Raw genomic sequence first — 14760 nt, forward strand, 5'->3', positions numbered from 1 at the left:
AGTGCAGGGGGGATTTTGCCAATTTCTGAGGAGCCTAAAGTATATCTGCTTTGCTCAAGTGGATTGTTGTCTTTGTGGAAGCTGTTTTGATAGTATATAGTGCTTTTATTGCAGTGTAGCCATCTTTAGATGAAAAATACACTCTTTTTGGCTGACAGGCCTACTTAATTTTACGGAAGCAGCACAGTAATAGCGTAAGTGAAAATTCTGTATGTTTACATGAAGAGAAAGAGATAGGCAGAAAGAAAAGGAATGAGGAAGATAAGGACTCCCCTCAAGACACTACTGGAAAAATCTCTCCCTGAAAGGTTTCTGCAGACTCTTCTGAAACTTTTGCTTTTTGAATACGTCTAAAAATATTGCTTGGTTCTTTACCCCTTTTACTCAGTTTTTGTAAACTTCAGTTATTGTCATTTTCCCTCTATACTTCGTTACTATGTGTAACAAAAGTGTAACAGTCAAAACATTTCACTACCTGTTTTCTTCTGCCGTATCCACTATATAAAATAACAGATCACAAAACCAAGGAAGTGTTCATCTAAAGGGATTTCTAGAAAGTTTTCTAGTCTTAACCTCCTACTCTCCTAGCAGTGGGATTGCCTGGGAGTTAGTGTGACTGCTGCTCACACTAGGTCATGGGCTAGTCATGGCTTTATCCAAGCAAATCTTGAAAACCTTCAAGGGCAGGAGTGCCACGGCCTCTCTGGACAGTCTGGTTTGAGTGTTGTACTGCTCTCCTAACAAAAGGCTTGCTCCCTAGTGTCCAGTCTGGCACTCCACAGCCAAAATTGACAGTTTTGCCTCTTGTTATTCTGCGTGGCACTACCAGAAAGAGTTTGGCTATCATCTTCACAACTGCCCTTGAAATGTTGGGCTGGTATTGAGTCACCACCAGCCTCCTTCTCACCACACTGAACAAGCCCAGCTCGCTGTCCAGGTATTCAGCAAAGTGTGCTGTCACCAAACTAATGGCTAATGACATTGTCTTCCTTCCTCCAAAGCTTTTTAGCTTTCTGTACAGGTCAGCTTTGGTTGTTGCAGTTCCTCCATTTCCTCTTTGTCCCCCACCCTCCTTTTGCCCACAAAGATATGGAAAGAAACTTCTTTAGCGACACCCAAGAGTTCTGGTCTTATTAAAAAGTAAGGTAAAATAGGTGATAAAATTCTGTAAACAAGCTATTCTGTCTTTTTGGGGCTTATTTTTACGTGACTGTAGCATAATTAGAGGCTTCTGTTTAGGACTAGAGATCTTGACTTCTTACATTCATACAACATTCAAGACCCCAATTCTGAGTGCTAGCCAATTTTAATAAGCATCAGAGCTATAAGCAGCAGAAAATGTTTTAAGCAAGCAAGAGACATTGTATTGACATAAGCTACTTCTAAGGCTCGTCTTGAAACTGGAGAGCATGCTAGGCTTTCCCTGCATAAAGAAAAGGAATTTTCTATGCAGTTACTTCCCCAGGTAGTGTGGGTTGTATCTGCCTGAATGCAAAATGCTGAACTGGGAAGGAAGAAGGGGGGGAAACTAATGGATTCAACAGGTCTTTTCATAATTGTTAAAATAGGAAGATGGTAAATCTAATGCCTCTGAAATTAAATACCTGTCTGTTTTTTGCAGCGCGTTGGGGAGGAAAAAAAAAATGTTAGAGTGTAATCCTGTTCTACGTGACTTGAAGTCTGTGAATCAATAGCTAACCAGTAGTGCTACTGTCTGCTTGCTTTTTCCAAGTATCCTCATGCACAATTGTTTGCCCCTTCATGCTATCCAGTGGCTTAACTGGGTAGTGCAGTTCACTTATGAAGTCTGTTTTTAACAGAGGAAGACAGAAAGTAAATCACAACTATAACTATAATGCCACTCTGTGTGGGGATGTTGCATATCTTATTCACCACCAAATTTTAAGCTTAGAATTGCTTTCTTTTTTAAAAAACACCAAACTGGAGATTCCGTTTAGAAATGTAATCTGAAGAATGGATGAGGCTCATATTCTGGGGCTGAAACTAGGTACTTATGCTGTTATGGTAACAGAAGGAGTGGTTTTCTTATCCAAGCATTTGTAACTTTTTGACAACTTCAAAGGTAACAGTAACTGCTTAGACTTCTGAAGTTCAAGTCTCCATGTTTTTCCTCACCATTTTAAAGTAGGCTCATGGTATATTATTGAAAGTCCTATACATAGAGAAGTGCACGGCTTTAATGTTCTAGGGTGAAGTAATGAGCAGACATACCAATCCTGTTTGTGGTGGTCAAATTCCTGTTGAAGCATGCACACTATGGCATGGATGAATAGTCAGTGAGAATTCAAGTGGTCATTTCCCCCGTGCTATGCTTCTGAGAGTGTGATAGTAAATGTTTCTGAGGTCAAACCTGTGGTCATTGTTCTTTAAGACACTAACATGGGGAAGCAGGGGTTTCCAAACTGCAACTTGCCCGAATATTACACAGTTTCAAGATGGTATTTTCATTTTGAGATCCATGACTGTAGCAGAAGTGGATGCACACTTCTCAGATATCTGCTGTAAAGGTATGTGAACCATAGTGCTCACTGCTGTGATGGGCAGTAGTGACTGTATTGAATCACTAGTGCAGCCACAGGTAGTCTTAGGAGGTCCTTGTCAAAGTGTTGGTAAGGTTCCAACTTTTCTGAGCTTGTGAGGTCTGGTATGTTTAATATGTGATTAAGTGACTATAGACCAGGGCTTTTTTGATGACCTTTTTAGAGGTCTAGATTGAGGACAAGTTAAAAGCAATGCCAAAATCATGACTATGAGGCGACAGGGTTGCTTCCTAGTGCAAGAGTATACATGCATTTCCCTTCCCTTTGCCAGCAGCATGAGCTAGGGATAGGTGGAACGTGATTTTGGATCCCCCAGGTCTATCTTGCCCCACCACTGACATGCTGTTGTGGTACCAGTGTCCCCCCGTCAGCAGTATACACATGCTGCTTCCTCTTGCTTTTCCATTATGTCAGGGCCAGGTAGTTCTGTGACCCCCTGTCACTTTTTCTGTTTCTTCCAAACATTGCTATAAAAGCTCATTAACTGTGCTGTGTTTCTTGATCCTTCTTTCTGTGCTTGAGGTCTTCCACTGTGGTACCGGTATTTCCTCCATCCTCTGAGCCCTCCAGTGCAGTACAAGCTCCATGTTCCAAGCCTCCTGGTGTTCCCTTTTCTCCTTCTTCTTCCCACCTCCATGTTTCCCTTTGTAAAGGTGCCAAAGTGTGGAGCTGTTAATTAAGCATAAAATCCCTGTCTTGGGTTCTGCACCTCCCTCCCAAGCAAACGTTGGGGGGTTACTACAGAAAAGAGACACTATAGCATTTTCTGTTAAATAACTGGAATGAAATTTTGTACTTACAAGGCAAACTGTAAGAAAGGCTTTTCAACCATATACTTGTAGGGCCTCAGCTGCTGATGCTGACTGTCAGTGGACCACTGAACCTATCCTTCTAAACATGTCCTGCAAGATACCAGATTAAACACGTTTTAGATATTGTACATTGTGATCTTAGAACTGGAAAGAAGGCTTAGCTTAAGCTAGAATTCAGTATACAGGTTATCTAATTTCCAATTATATTAGTTCCTTGATGGGTATGTAAGTTAATCTGAAAGCATTCTCTGCTTAACATGATCTTTCCTACATGCAGAGTGTTCTACCATATTATGTGGCAACGAAAATGTCCAAAATCCGCAAGCCGACCTTCAGTAAGCCCAGTCCTGAAACATATGTCAGAGCTGCCTTAGGCACGGTAGGCCTGCAGTCGCGGACCAATGGGTGCCTACCCCATGCACTCATGGTAAGTCACCTTGGAAAACAAGGATCTGGAATGTCCTTTGCGTTTATTATGGAAGAAGAGTAAAGAATAATTTTGCATATTAATTATTTTTGTTCTTCTAATTATAACTTGGTAATATTTGTGTGTGCTGATAACTGTTAGATTTCACTTAGTACAGGCTATAAAAAACTAAGACTTACCTTTTTTTTTTTTTATTTAGGGATGGATCTTCTCTCTTCTACCTACACCTGCTGTCATTAATTTACTCATGAAAACAAACAAACAAATACGGGCTCGTTACTTGAAAAAAATGAAGGAGAAGTAAGTTGGAGATAACGATCTCAGAAGCCTGAGACTGCTGCAGGTTCCATACCCATGGTGCAGCACCAAGTAGACCTAATGTTTTGAACATCTTCAATCGTAGGTGTACTTTCTAACAAGTGAAACAGTCCTGTTTTGAGGATACAGGTGAAACGGGACTGTTGACTTCTTAATGTTGACTTCTTAATATTGACTTTAAAATAGGCTTTATTTGTTTATAGATTTATGAAGGGGGACGTGCTTTGGACTAAAATTGCACTGGGCTTTAAGAAATACTTACATGGACTTGATCAGACATTGTGCTGTTGAGTAACAACTTGGTCATATAGCGTCCATCACATCTATGTATCGTGCAGGTGGGTGAAGGGCAGAAAAATAGTAGTTTTCGCATATTTCTGGACAGGTGGGCAGGAGTTGGAAGGGAGAGTTTATTTAAAAAGGTAACCTAGCACTACTGACAATGTAATTTTTTTCCCAGCTCAGGTTTTGGGTAGTTGCAGGGATTCTGCATTGTCAGCCAGCTTGTGAGCATTAGTCTGCTTACATGGTCCAGGGTGATTTTTGTTATGAACTTGAGGGAAATGGGCCAAAACCCCAAATAAGTGTAATAGCTCATCTATAAATATATACATAAAATAACATTTCAAAAAGTATTTAAATTCTTGGTTCTTGAATATGGATTCTAACTTTTCAGTAATATGTAATCTTTACGATTTGTAATAACATTTTTAAAAGTTCAGTGCCTGCTCTTTGTAATAGGTGGTGATAACACAATGTAGATAAATGTCAAAAGCTTTGTATTACATGCTAGCTGCTATGTAAAAGATTATGGGTACTTTAAATGCAGAGCTTGAAATTAGTTACTCTCCTTGTTAGCAATGACAGTTAAATTATTTTTGAAGTATGTATCAGTCTGTCTTTTTGGTGAGGCCCTTTGAAATGTGAATCCTGAATATTTGAGACAGCTTTAAAAATGAGAATGAGTAAACTTCTTTAAATGCAGAACACTCTTAATGGTGTTTAAATTAGCTCATTTGTTTCATGGTTCTATTCCAAAACTGAGTGCTCCAGTGAGGCTGAAGTTCTTCAGCTCCAGGAGACAGGGATCAGAATATATGAGAAATCTGCACTGCTGTTGTTTGTATTTACCTACTCTTTAAAGTCTCTAATAATCCTTCTTATAAACATAAAATATATTGAAATTTATATGGCAAATCAAACTGCAAGCAGCTACCACAGTTTTCCGTGGTGACTTCCTGAGACTGAGGAGTGGAGGTTGTATTCTGTCCTTCAAAGAACAATTTCAAGCTCTGATTTTGAAGTAAAGTATGTTGTGCTGAGGTATGATTTTGGGGCTAACATTTCTGTACATTGAAAAAACCTGAATACCGATGCAATGGTGCTGATCAAATCTGAGACGCAGATCCTATCCCATAGTTTTCTTAATTTTTTGGAACAGGGATGGTGAAGTCAGTGGTATTAGTTCTGTAAGAGCACAAGACTTGGTTTGCTCTGGATCTGATGTGGAAGCATTGGACTAAATCTGTATGGTTTTGACTTTGTAAAACAAATAAAATAGAATCTACTCTGACTCTGTATTGTGTTGTTTTTTCCCTGAAAAATATTTGCCTGTACATTTAGATGTCTGCTTGTCCTTTATCGTTTATGATAATGCAGTGATAATTACTGTACTTTTATGTGCCCAAACCAAAGCTTTTATTAATCTGTTTTCCTGGCTGTTATCTATTTTACGGTGCTGATATTTTAAAATCACTGGAACCCATAATAAACTTCATTAGAAGAACTATTAATTAAGCTATTAATAAGAAACAGTTATTTCCAAATAACGATTTTCTAGCTGCTGAAGGTGCTGGGGAGGCGGTGCCTGCGGGGATGGTGTGGTACCCGGTGCCGCCGCGGCAGGGGTTCGGCTGTGGTCCCTCGGTGCTGCCTCGGGGTCTTGTGTTTGCAGACTGCAGCAGGGAGTCGCTGTTTCACCTGAAGTGCCTTGACTTTGGCTTTGACCGCCTGCCCGCCCTGCAGCTGAGGCCATGTGTACTCACCGGCTTCCGAGGTACTCGGACCCATCCCGGGCGTGTGCTAGGGGAGGGGCGGGGTGCCTTGGGCTGCTTCTGCCGTCGCTTCACAGCTCCTGCTCCGATCACGGATGCAGGATCATCCGCGAGCGGGGTCAGTTTTCACTCCCTTCGGGGCAGGGGATGAGTAGCGTGCCCGCTCCGTTCGCCTCCCCGGTGCAGGTGCCGGGTGCCCGGGGCGGCGCCGGGCTGCGGGGGCAGCAGCGCCTGTGAGCACCGGCCGCGGGCGGGGGGGAGCTGCCGCCAAGGCTCTGTGCTGGGGCCGGGCGCCGCGGCGGGCGCCGGTTCTGGTTTCCCTCATGGCTGGTAACTTTACCCATCCGCACCGCCGCTTCCCGCGCAGGGGGAAATATACGCGTAACTGACACGGTGGCTCAGGGCCTCCTGGCGAGCGGACCCGCGCACCGACCTTCCCTTCCCGCTGCCCCCGCGGGCCGGTAGCGCCCTGCCCCTCCGTGCCGCCGCTGGAGGCGTGCCCCGGCGGTGGCAGCGCAGGCCCAGCCCGGCAGGCGGCCGCCGCGGGCGGAAGCGGAACCTGCGGGCCGGCGCTGGGGCGGTGGCATGGCGGGGAGGCGGCAGCGGGCCCGTGTGCAGGGCGGCTGGGCCGGCGCCCCGGCGGGGCGGCCCGCAGGTAAGGCCCGAGGGCGCGGCCGCGGTCCCCGGGCCGTGCCGCGCTGTCGGACGGCCCGCGGCCTCTGCCGCCGGGCCGCGGAGGTGTCCGGGGCGGCCGGGCCCTTCTCTGCGGGCCGCGGCGTTGCGGAGGGGCCGGCGTGAGCGAGCCCCGAACCCGGCCGCGTCCGCGGTGTGCGGCGTCGGAGCGAGCCCGGCCGCGGAGGGGAGCGCTGAGGCGACCCCAGCCTCGCCGCCCTCACGGACGGTGCGCGGGGAGCTGCGGCGAGAAGGGTGGCTGCTGGCGGGGCTGCTCCGAGGGCGGGCGGTGGGTGCCGGGGGCGCGGTGCTGCCGGGCCCCGCCGCCTCGGCCCCGCCGTGTGACACGGTGACCGGCGGTAGCCCGCTGTGTCCAGGCAAGGGGAGCTCGGGTGTTCGAACCCGCTTTTAAAAATAAAACTTTTACGCAAGTCACAGGCGTGTTGTAGCCGTTTTGGACACGGTGCCGGGTCAGCAGCATACGTGTACAGCTGCGTTACTTGTAGCGGGCATGCCGGAGCAAGGTACCCTTCCCACCTCTGGGCAGCTTGAATGTGACGGATAGAATTTGGCAGAGCTAACTTCTGAAGTAACTATTAGTTGTTTTTATGAGTAAAGCCTATTGTGTGGCTTCTTTTCTCTTTTTATACTGAAATCATTGCAAAACAGAGAGCACTAGTTGAAAGGGCAGGAGTTTACATCCCTGTTTTGTACCAAACGCCTGAAGCAAAGAGTGCAGGGCAGGAGGGCACCGTGTGCGGTTCCCACCCTGCAAGAAGGACCAGTTTGGTTTATGAACATGGTCAAAACACCTGTGTTTTGCTTGCCTGATTGCTATACTCGGTAAAGCTCCCATTTCTCTCCAGACTGAGCATCCTAGGCAAGCTGATTTTTTTTTTTTTTTTAATTCCTGAATGACATGATCCAGTTATTTTGACTTGTGCATGTAGCCTGTAAGTTTTCTGTCACAGGTGCGTTTCGTTCCACCTATTCCTAAAGGGATGTTTTTAACATCTTTTGAATTGTACAGGTAAAGACTTAATTCCTTTCTGTTTCAGGCCTGTTTCTAAGCCTGTTTGCATGTGTAAATTAAACACATGAAGTGGTATGCCTGGGTTGCTCTTCCATGCTTTCCCCCTTGTTTTAATAGAAGTGTTTTTCTTGGAGAAATAGAAGTGGTTTTCTCTATGTAAAAAAAACCCCAACAACCTGCAGAGGGAAATAGTTTAGTTGTTTGGAAGAATTTCTGTTGGCATCTGATAGGTGCTTGTGGTAGAATTGAAAGTTCTAGATGTCATCCTTTCTGATAACTGGATGTTTTCAGTTGTCTATGAATAATAAATACATATTTTTAAAAAATCCAGTCTCTGTGCAATTTTAACTCTTCCTTGGAGTCTCTGCCAAGCAGAGGAGAATACTTCAAAGAACGATTCCATGAGTTCTTCCATACTGTATTTTTTGTACAGTGGAATTTATTTCATGTGATCCTTTTTTTTTGTTTTTTTTTCTCTCTTTGCTTTAGCACTTAAGGCATCTGTGGCCAGCAATCTTGCCCCCGCAGGCACCGGACCGGCATGGATGGGGAAAGATCAGCCTCACACTCAAAAGCAATTTGTTTTTGAAAAGCCATCAGAGGTAAAAATTGCAGGGTAACTAGCAGAATCTCATTTTTATTAAATTTCAGATGATGAAAATTATTAGACTTTGAGATAATAGTCTCATGTTTAAAACCAAATTAAAAACTCAGCTGAGCTGAACTTTGGGCTTTTACCAAGCAGAGTTTGCAACTGTCTTGCGTATATGGCAAACAGAAAGAGTTACAGTCCCTTTGCTTAGCCTCAGATTCTGAGTATTGGTTATGTACCTGTTCATAACTACTTTTATTCAGAAAGCCAAAATAGTATGCTCTCTTAGATACTCAGAATGATGCAATGTCCTAAGCATGATTTCAGCTCTGTTTTTTTCCCACAGTTGGGATAGCTGTTTTATTTGTTACAGAGGAAGTGTATGGGATTTGTATTATAGACTTTGTCTTGTCAGACAATGAAGAATGTTGTGCTCTGTGCAATGGGAGGGCGGTTCCTTGCTTGGAAAAAAAAAGAAGTCTTGAACACTTATTTCTAACTTGTAAGTGTTTGAAAAGTTGTCTTTTTGGCTTGGAAGGATTGGAGATGGTCTGAGGAGATTCTCTTTTCTCTGTGGCAGAGCCCTGGTAGCTATATAGTACTATATTTAGATCCTCTTGCTAGCTCAACTCAGTACCTCCTTGCATTTCAGCACTCCACTGAGCTCGGAGAAGGATAAATCCCTGAGGCCACCAGAATGATAATCTAGGCTGGATTAAACTACCGTGCTTGGAGGGTTTTTTGGTTTGGGGTTTTTTTTTGTTTGTTTTAACAATGTAATGTCTCCAAATGTAAGGAGAAGAATTTTTTTGGTTGCAGTTGATAAATAACAAGTATTGTTATAACCCAATTAATTTAGAAATGAATGCCCTTTAGGGGGCAGTTGATTGTTAAAAAACACCTGAAGGGGTAGCTCTGAGTGTTTCTGAAGCATGGAGAGAGTGGATGGGTTGTTACTGCTTACCCAGTTGTCCAGAAGTATGTTTTTTTCACTGATAGATCAATATGCAGCTATATAGAGACACTAGAGATGGCAGTTAGTTCTGTTTGACTAGAGCATGTCAGGTACATAAGTGTTTAATATTAATGAAGTATCATCTTGTTACCTTACAGGTGGAGCGCAAAGTTCCTGAAGCAGGTGTGATAGAGTGAGTATATTGCTGACTTAACTGTCTTTTGTGTAGGTTTTCTGTCTTGTTGGTCAGTGGGAATCTGCTCTAAAAGAGTTCCTTCTCCGCTTAAAACTGCCCTGCTTTTGGAAGAAATGAGTATTGGAAAATACAGACTTTCAGGGCTTTCGTCCTGAGTTTCTAATCAGGAAAGTTCAAGTCTGTGTTAACTATTTTTTAGAGCTTTGGTGCAGCTGTATAAGCCAGGAAGAACAAACAATTGGACGTTCTGGATGAACCGAATTTCAAATATGTCTTCCTTGGTTAGCAACGTACGTTTTCCTAGAACAGTTCCTGTTCTATGCTGGAAATTACTGTTATCCAGGAGTATAGCTGGTATGGCAACTCAAGCAGCATTGAAGCATTCCTTTGAAGGTTTGGAAAAGTAGCTGCTAGTGTGTGTCATAGTGAAGCTAGGTATTTGTAGATCACTTACCCTTTGTGTTGAAATGGGGATGTTCTCAGAATAACTTTGGCATAAAGTGTGTCGAGGTGTAGTGGTGAATGGTGAAGTTACAGATTTTGAAAATTAATTTTGCTTCAGTTTGGTTATCTTGGTAGAATTTACTTATTCAGTGCGCCTGTAAATGCAAACACAGTGGTCAAGGTACAGTCTTGTGTGGTTGTCTCCTTTGGATTCTGTGAATGTCCCTTGTCTACTTCTCTCTAGAGCCCTAAAACTGAATATTGAGCCTTTGGTGAAAGGAGAGGCAGGAAGTACACAAAAACTCATTTGCTTCTGCAACACCCTTGCTGCCTTACTCTGACTATCTCCAGAACATTATTGCTTCCCTTTTTTAATCTTCCTTTCTTTTTTAAAGAAAACTCGCCCTAGGCCAGGTTTACAGCAATTCTAGTCCATGCTGCTCAGTGTAAGATAATTCCTTGTTTGTCCATCTGATTGCTGTTTTCTTTCTACATCCTCAGCAAGCCTGGTGTGTATGAGCTTAGCAAAGCACCAACTGGCGTTTCTAGGTAAGTGGATGGAACTTTGTTATTGCAGAACAAGGCAGTGATACTCAGCTTTCTGAAGTCTGCTCTCTGTAGAGTGTTTTGACTCTAGCAGGTGCATAGTGCCCTTCCTGTGCATCCTCTGTTTGGAGTTCTTCTGGAAATACTTTGAGTATCAGGTAGCAGAGGTTTACACAGTTCTGAGCAGCGCTGAAGAGAAGAAAAATGAACCTCTTAACATCTAATGCATACTGCCGCTAGTGTTCTTGTCTGGGATAAGGAGAGGGGCTGTGTCCATTTGTGTCACAATCCAGAGTAAGTTGCTACTTGAAATTTGGATCAGTATTCTTGTGTTAGCAAGTGCATGTCTATGTTGTACAGTTAAGAGCTACCAAAGACTTTTAGCTGTAAATTGGACTTGTTTTAAATCAGTCTAATAAAAGCATTTAACTTCAGGCAGATTTGGTAACTTGAGGGTTGTCCCTTTTGCTTACATGCTATACCTTAATTATTTCAGCTTCCGGACACTTCAAAACAAAACCTACTTTTTTTGTGATTCCTAATAATTAAAATGCATTTTATTTTACCTTGCTGACTTAGTTGCAATATCAAGATTAATCCTTTTCTTCTGAATTTGCTAGATTTCATTAATAGTGAAAAAATGCCACGGATATAGTAACTTTCTGTGCATTTATTTCAAAGCTTTCATCTTGGTAAATTTTCATACCAATTTGAACAGTAAAAGCTTTGACCAGTCGGAAAGAGAAAAGATACACAGCCAGCTAGGTTATTCTGTCATTTTCTGGAGTTTGTTTTCATAATATGTTGCTGGAATATATAAATTTCTGAAAAGTTAATAATCAGATTTTGCATCTCTTTTAGTACTTTTACTGCATAATCTTATTATGATGTCTTTGAAGCACTTCTCACACTTGCGAGAGTAAACTCTTGTGAACAGCATTCCTATTCTGTAGTCCACCACAGTGGCTGGAATTTGTGAATGCTGCTGTTAGTATGGTCAAAATATGCAATGTACATATGAAAATGTAAAAATAGGAGGGGTTAAATACTCTAGGGTTCTTGTGCGTGGAGAAGAGAGGATAGGATGGCAATAGTGATAAAGGGCTATCAAATTCTGAGTGGCATGGAGAGGGTGAATAAAGGGCAATTATTTACTTATGTTGATTGTAGTACCATAATCAGGGCTCTCTAGTTTATCAAATGTGAAGTTAATAACAAGCAGAAGGATGCCGTTTTTCTCACAGTATATGGCTGATTATGGGACTTGTAGTATATTGTAGGTGTCATATATTTTTATAGGTTTTGAAAAGCAATTAGACGTGTTTGGTGAGAGGAAGACTCATCAGGAGCTCCAGCTGCTTTCTGTTCTTTCCTTCTCACCTGCTTTTGGCTGTGGTCAGAAAGAGGATGCTGGGTTTTGACTTTTGGTCTGATGCATTACAGTCATTCTTAGCTCCCTTTGGAAATCCTGGAAATTAAATATTTTATCAAAGCTTATATAGAAGTGTATATTCCTTCCATCTTTTATCTTTTTCTTCCTTAGGATTCATTTGATTCCTGGCTTTATTGACTCAGAACAAGCAGACTGGATGTTTGAACAACTCCTCCAAGACATACCCTGGGGTCAGCGAACTCACGTCAGACAGGGTAAGGAGTGTGTAGACCAACTTTTCAGGTCATTCCCTGGTTACTTCCATACCAAAATTTATGCATTGTTTACCACTGGTTTTCATTTTACACATTACCACTGCTTTACATTTCCTTCCAGGTTTTCCTTGCTTATTTGAAGAGTACTGCTGCTTATTTTTCCATCTATCACCATGTTCCTATTGCCAATTAAATGAGATTTTTTCCAAATTAAAATTTCTTGTCTTAAAAATCTTTGAATTTTACTGTCTCCTCTATCATCTACAGTTCTTTTTCCCACTCCTTTTTTAGATTAGGCCTGCGCCCCATCCCTTCATGCTGTCTCCCAGTGATGCTGCAAAAACTGTGTTCTTTGAGGTTTCTGTCACCAGGAATATTTTTTGCCTCTCACTTAAAATCCTAGCAGAGCATGTTTCTTTTCCCTTTTCTTTGCTTATTACTTCCAGTATGCAGTAAATAAAGAGGCTGCTATTCTGGATTTGTTCACTAAGGGGCAGCTGTTCTAGCTAATTCCCCTTTCAGTCAGGAACGGATGTAAGATAATATATTGAAGTAGTTACTGGACAGGGCTGGAAAATGTGTTTATTGGCTTGCAATAAAGGTACTGTAGAATGGAGAATGTTACCTGTCAAGTATGCGAAATAGGTACCAAGGTAGTCTTTTAAGAAGCTGAAAGTAATTTTAACTTGATGTTTGTATTACACCTCAGAGCACACGCGTATTTGACAAAGTATTACTTGTGCAGCCTTGCTATGTTCCTCTTCTGTAATGTCCCACTGATGTTGCAGCCCTTGCCACTTCATCCTTACCAGTGGATTCATCTTGCAACTTATGCCAGTGTATTGGGCACTGGAACCAGGAGAATATAAAGAAAGCCAGAATTATAAATAAAATTTTAGTTTCATTCTGCTATCTTTAATTTGTTCAGTCCCTGCCCTGTCTGGCATAGGGATGAGAAAATTGATGTGGTTCCAGGATTTTGACAAGGTAATTCCTTTTGCAGACACAAGCCTGCTTTTGAATAATCTCATTCCTTTACTTGAGTTCATTATGTAAGGTTGAGGATTTTAAGGGGCTGCTTTTAACTTTAGGTGTGCAGGCAGTCCCTTTTTGATTAAGTTTTTTGGCAGAATTGCATCATCTTTCCATTTTCAAGCTCTTTGATAAGGCAACTGAGAAAGTTTTCCTGTTTTTCTTGGTTATAGGAGTCTCTTTTGAGGAACCAAGGCTTACCTCCTGGTATGGAGAACTTCCTTACACATACTCCAGGATAACAATGCAGCCAAACCCAAATGTATGTATGTGTTTACAGTTTTCTTTTATTACCATCTACAGAGAAATCCTTTGCAGAGATTGAGGGACAAGAATTCTGTCTATCCTCTGTTTTTATGATAGAGTATCTATCAGCATTTCATTTGTGATCAGCAGCAAGTTCTAGTGGAGTGTGGACAACTTTATAAAACAAGCATTATGAGTGGATTGAAGGAGAGGAGCATGATTTAGTTGCCAAACATTGGCAAAAGAAAATTATCACTGCAGAGTTTAAAGTCCTGCTTTTGGGTCACTCTAGCTTTGAACAAAACTGAATCATTACATGTGACTTAATCTATGCATCTTTATCTGGGAGATTGTGGTGTACTCAGTCATACTGAGTTATTTGTTGTAAAGATACAGTAATATCAATTACTGAAATAGTTACTTGCAGAAACACTTAGATTCAATACTGCTTAAATGAGAATTTAAGCATATTGTTGGTTTCTGTGTGCATGCTATGAAATGCATACACACAACCTGCCTGTTCAGCAACTCCAGATTGTACTATGCAATTTCCCGTGCTATTTTGGAAGGGATCAAAACCTTCTGAGTGACTTGTTGATGTTTTGTTCATGTTCATTTGCTCTCTCTGTCTTCCAGCCTGTTGTCCCGTTGGCCTGTCCCTTGGTCTTGCTTTGTTTGACATTTCCATGGCAGTAGGCTGCAGTGTTCTGAACCTAAATTGTGACTGTTGAAGGCTGGGCAGCATGAGGGAGAAGTGTCCCAAGTCCCAGAACTGCTGCCAAAGGGAGTGCCTCCTAGGAAAGCAAAGCTCAGTTTGGGAAAAGTGGAAAGGTGTTTTTAACAAGATGAGTTGTGAAGATTTTGTAGTCTCAAAAATACCATAGTTTAAAAATTTCATAACCTGTGGAATTTGTGGTGGAAACACATGCATTTTTTTTGGTACTCATCTGTGGAAAGTTATTTTAAATGGACTTTTTCTGCAAGCTGAATGGCTTTAGGAATTGGAAGTGCCCCTGCAAAATCGTTCTGCTGTACCCTAATGATTTAAATCCTGTTCAGAATTGACACTTGTGGAAGCCATTGCTGCTCAGAGGTTGGATAGAGCCTATATACCCTGAATTCACAGTTTCAGTTCAGCTTGCATAAAGTTCAGAGTTAGCACTCATTGGACCGTTGGCTTGTTTCTCTCATCCAAGAGGTATAAGGCCTAATTCAGTATGCATGC

The 14760-nt window shown here is 42.3% G+C and overlaps 2 protein-coding genes across 5 annotated transcripts in view; both read left to right on the forward strand.

Annotated features, from left to right (window-relative positions):
• Nucleotides 1-5691, forward strand: part of HSD17B12 (hydroxysteroid 17-beta dehydrogenase 12) — an 88990-nt gene extending 83299 nt beyond the window's left edge. The window contains exons 10-11 of the mRNA XM_080394246.1: nt 3651-3800; nt 4000-5691. Of these exons, the coding sequence (XP_080250372.1) occupies nt 3651-3800; nt 4000-4104 (255 nt within the window). The 3' untranslated portion in view covers nt 4105-5691. The remainder of the gene's footprint in view (nt 1-3650; nt 3801-3999) is intronic.
• Nucleotides 5692-5843: 152 nt separating this feature from the next.
• ALKBH3 (alkB homolog 3, alpha-ketoglutarate dependent dioxygenase) overlaps nt 5844-14760 on the forward strand; it is an 81510-nt gene continuing 72593 nt past the window's right edge. For all 4 annotated transcript variants that reach the window (XR_013929252.1, XR_013929253.1, XR_013929254.1 and 1 more), the window contains exons 1-6: nt 5844-6827; nt 8367-8479; nt 9583-9617; nt 10566-10613; nt 12154-12257; nt 13463-13551. Coding sequence is in view for 1 of the 4 variants with exons in the window: in XM_080394247.1 (XP_080250373.1) it covers nt 6758-6827; nt 8367-8479; nt 9583-9617; nt 10566-10613; nt 12154-12257; nt 13463-13551 (459 nt within the window). In the remaining 3 variants the exon portion in view is untranslated. The remainder of the gene's footprint in view (nt 6828-8366; nt 8480-9582; nt 9618-10565; nt 10614-12153; nt 12258-13462; nt 13552-14760) is intronic.

The sequence above is a fragment of the Falco punctatus genome, assembly GCF_963210335.1.
Source record: "Falco punctatus genome assembly, chromosome: 7".
Classification (NCBI taxonomy): Eukaryota; Metazoa; Chordata; class Aves; order Falconiformes; family Falconidae; genus Falco; species Falco punctatus.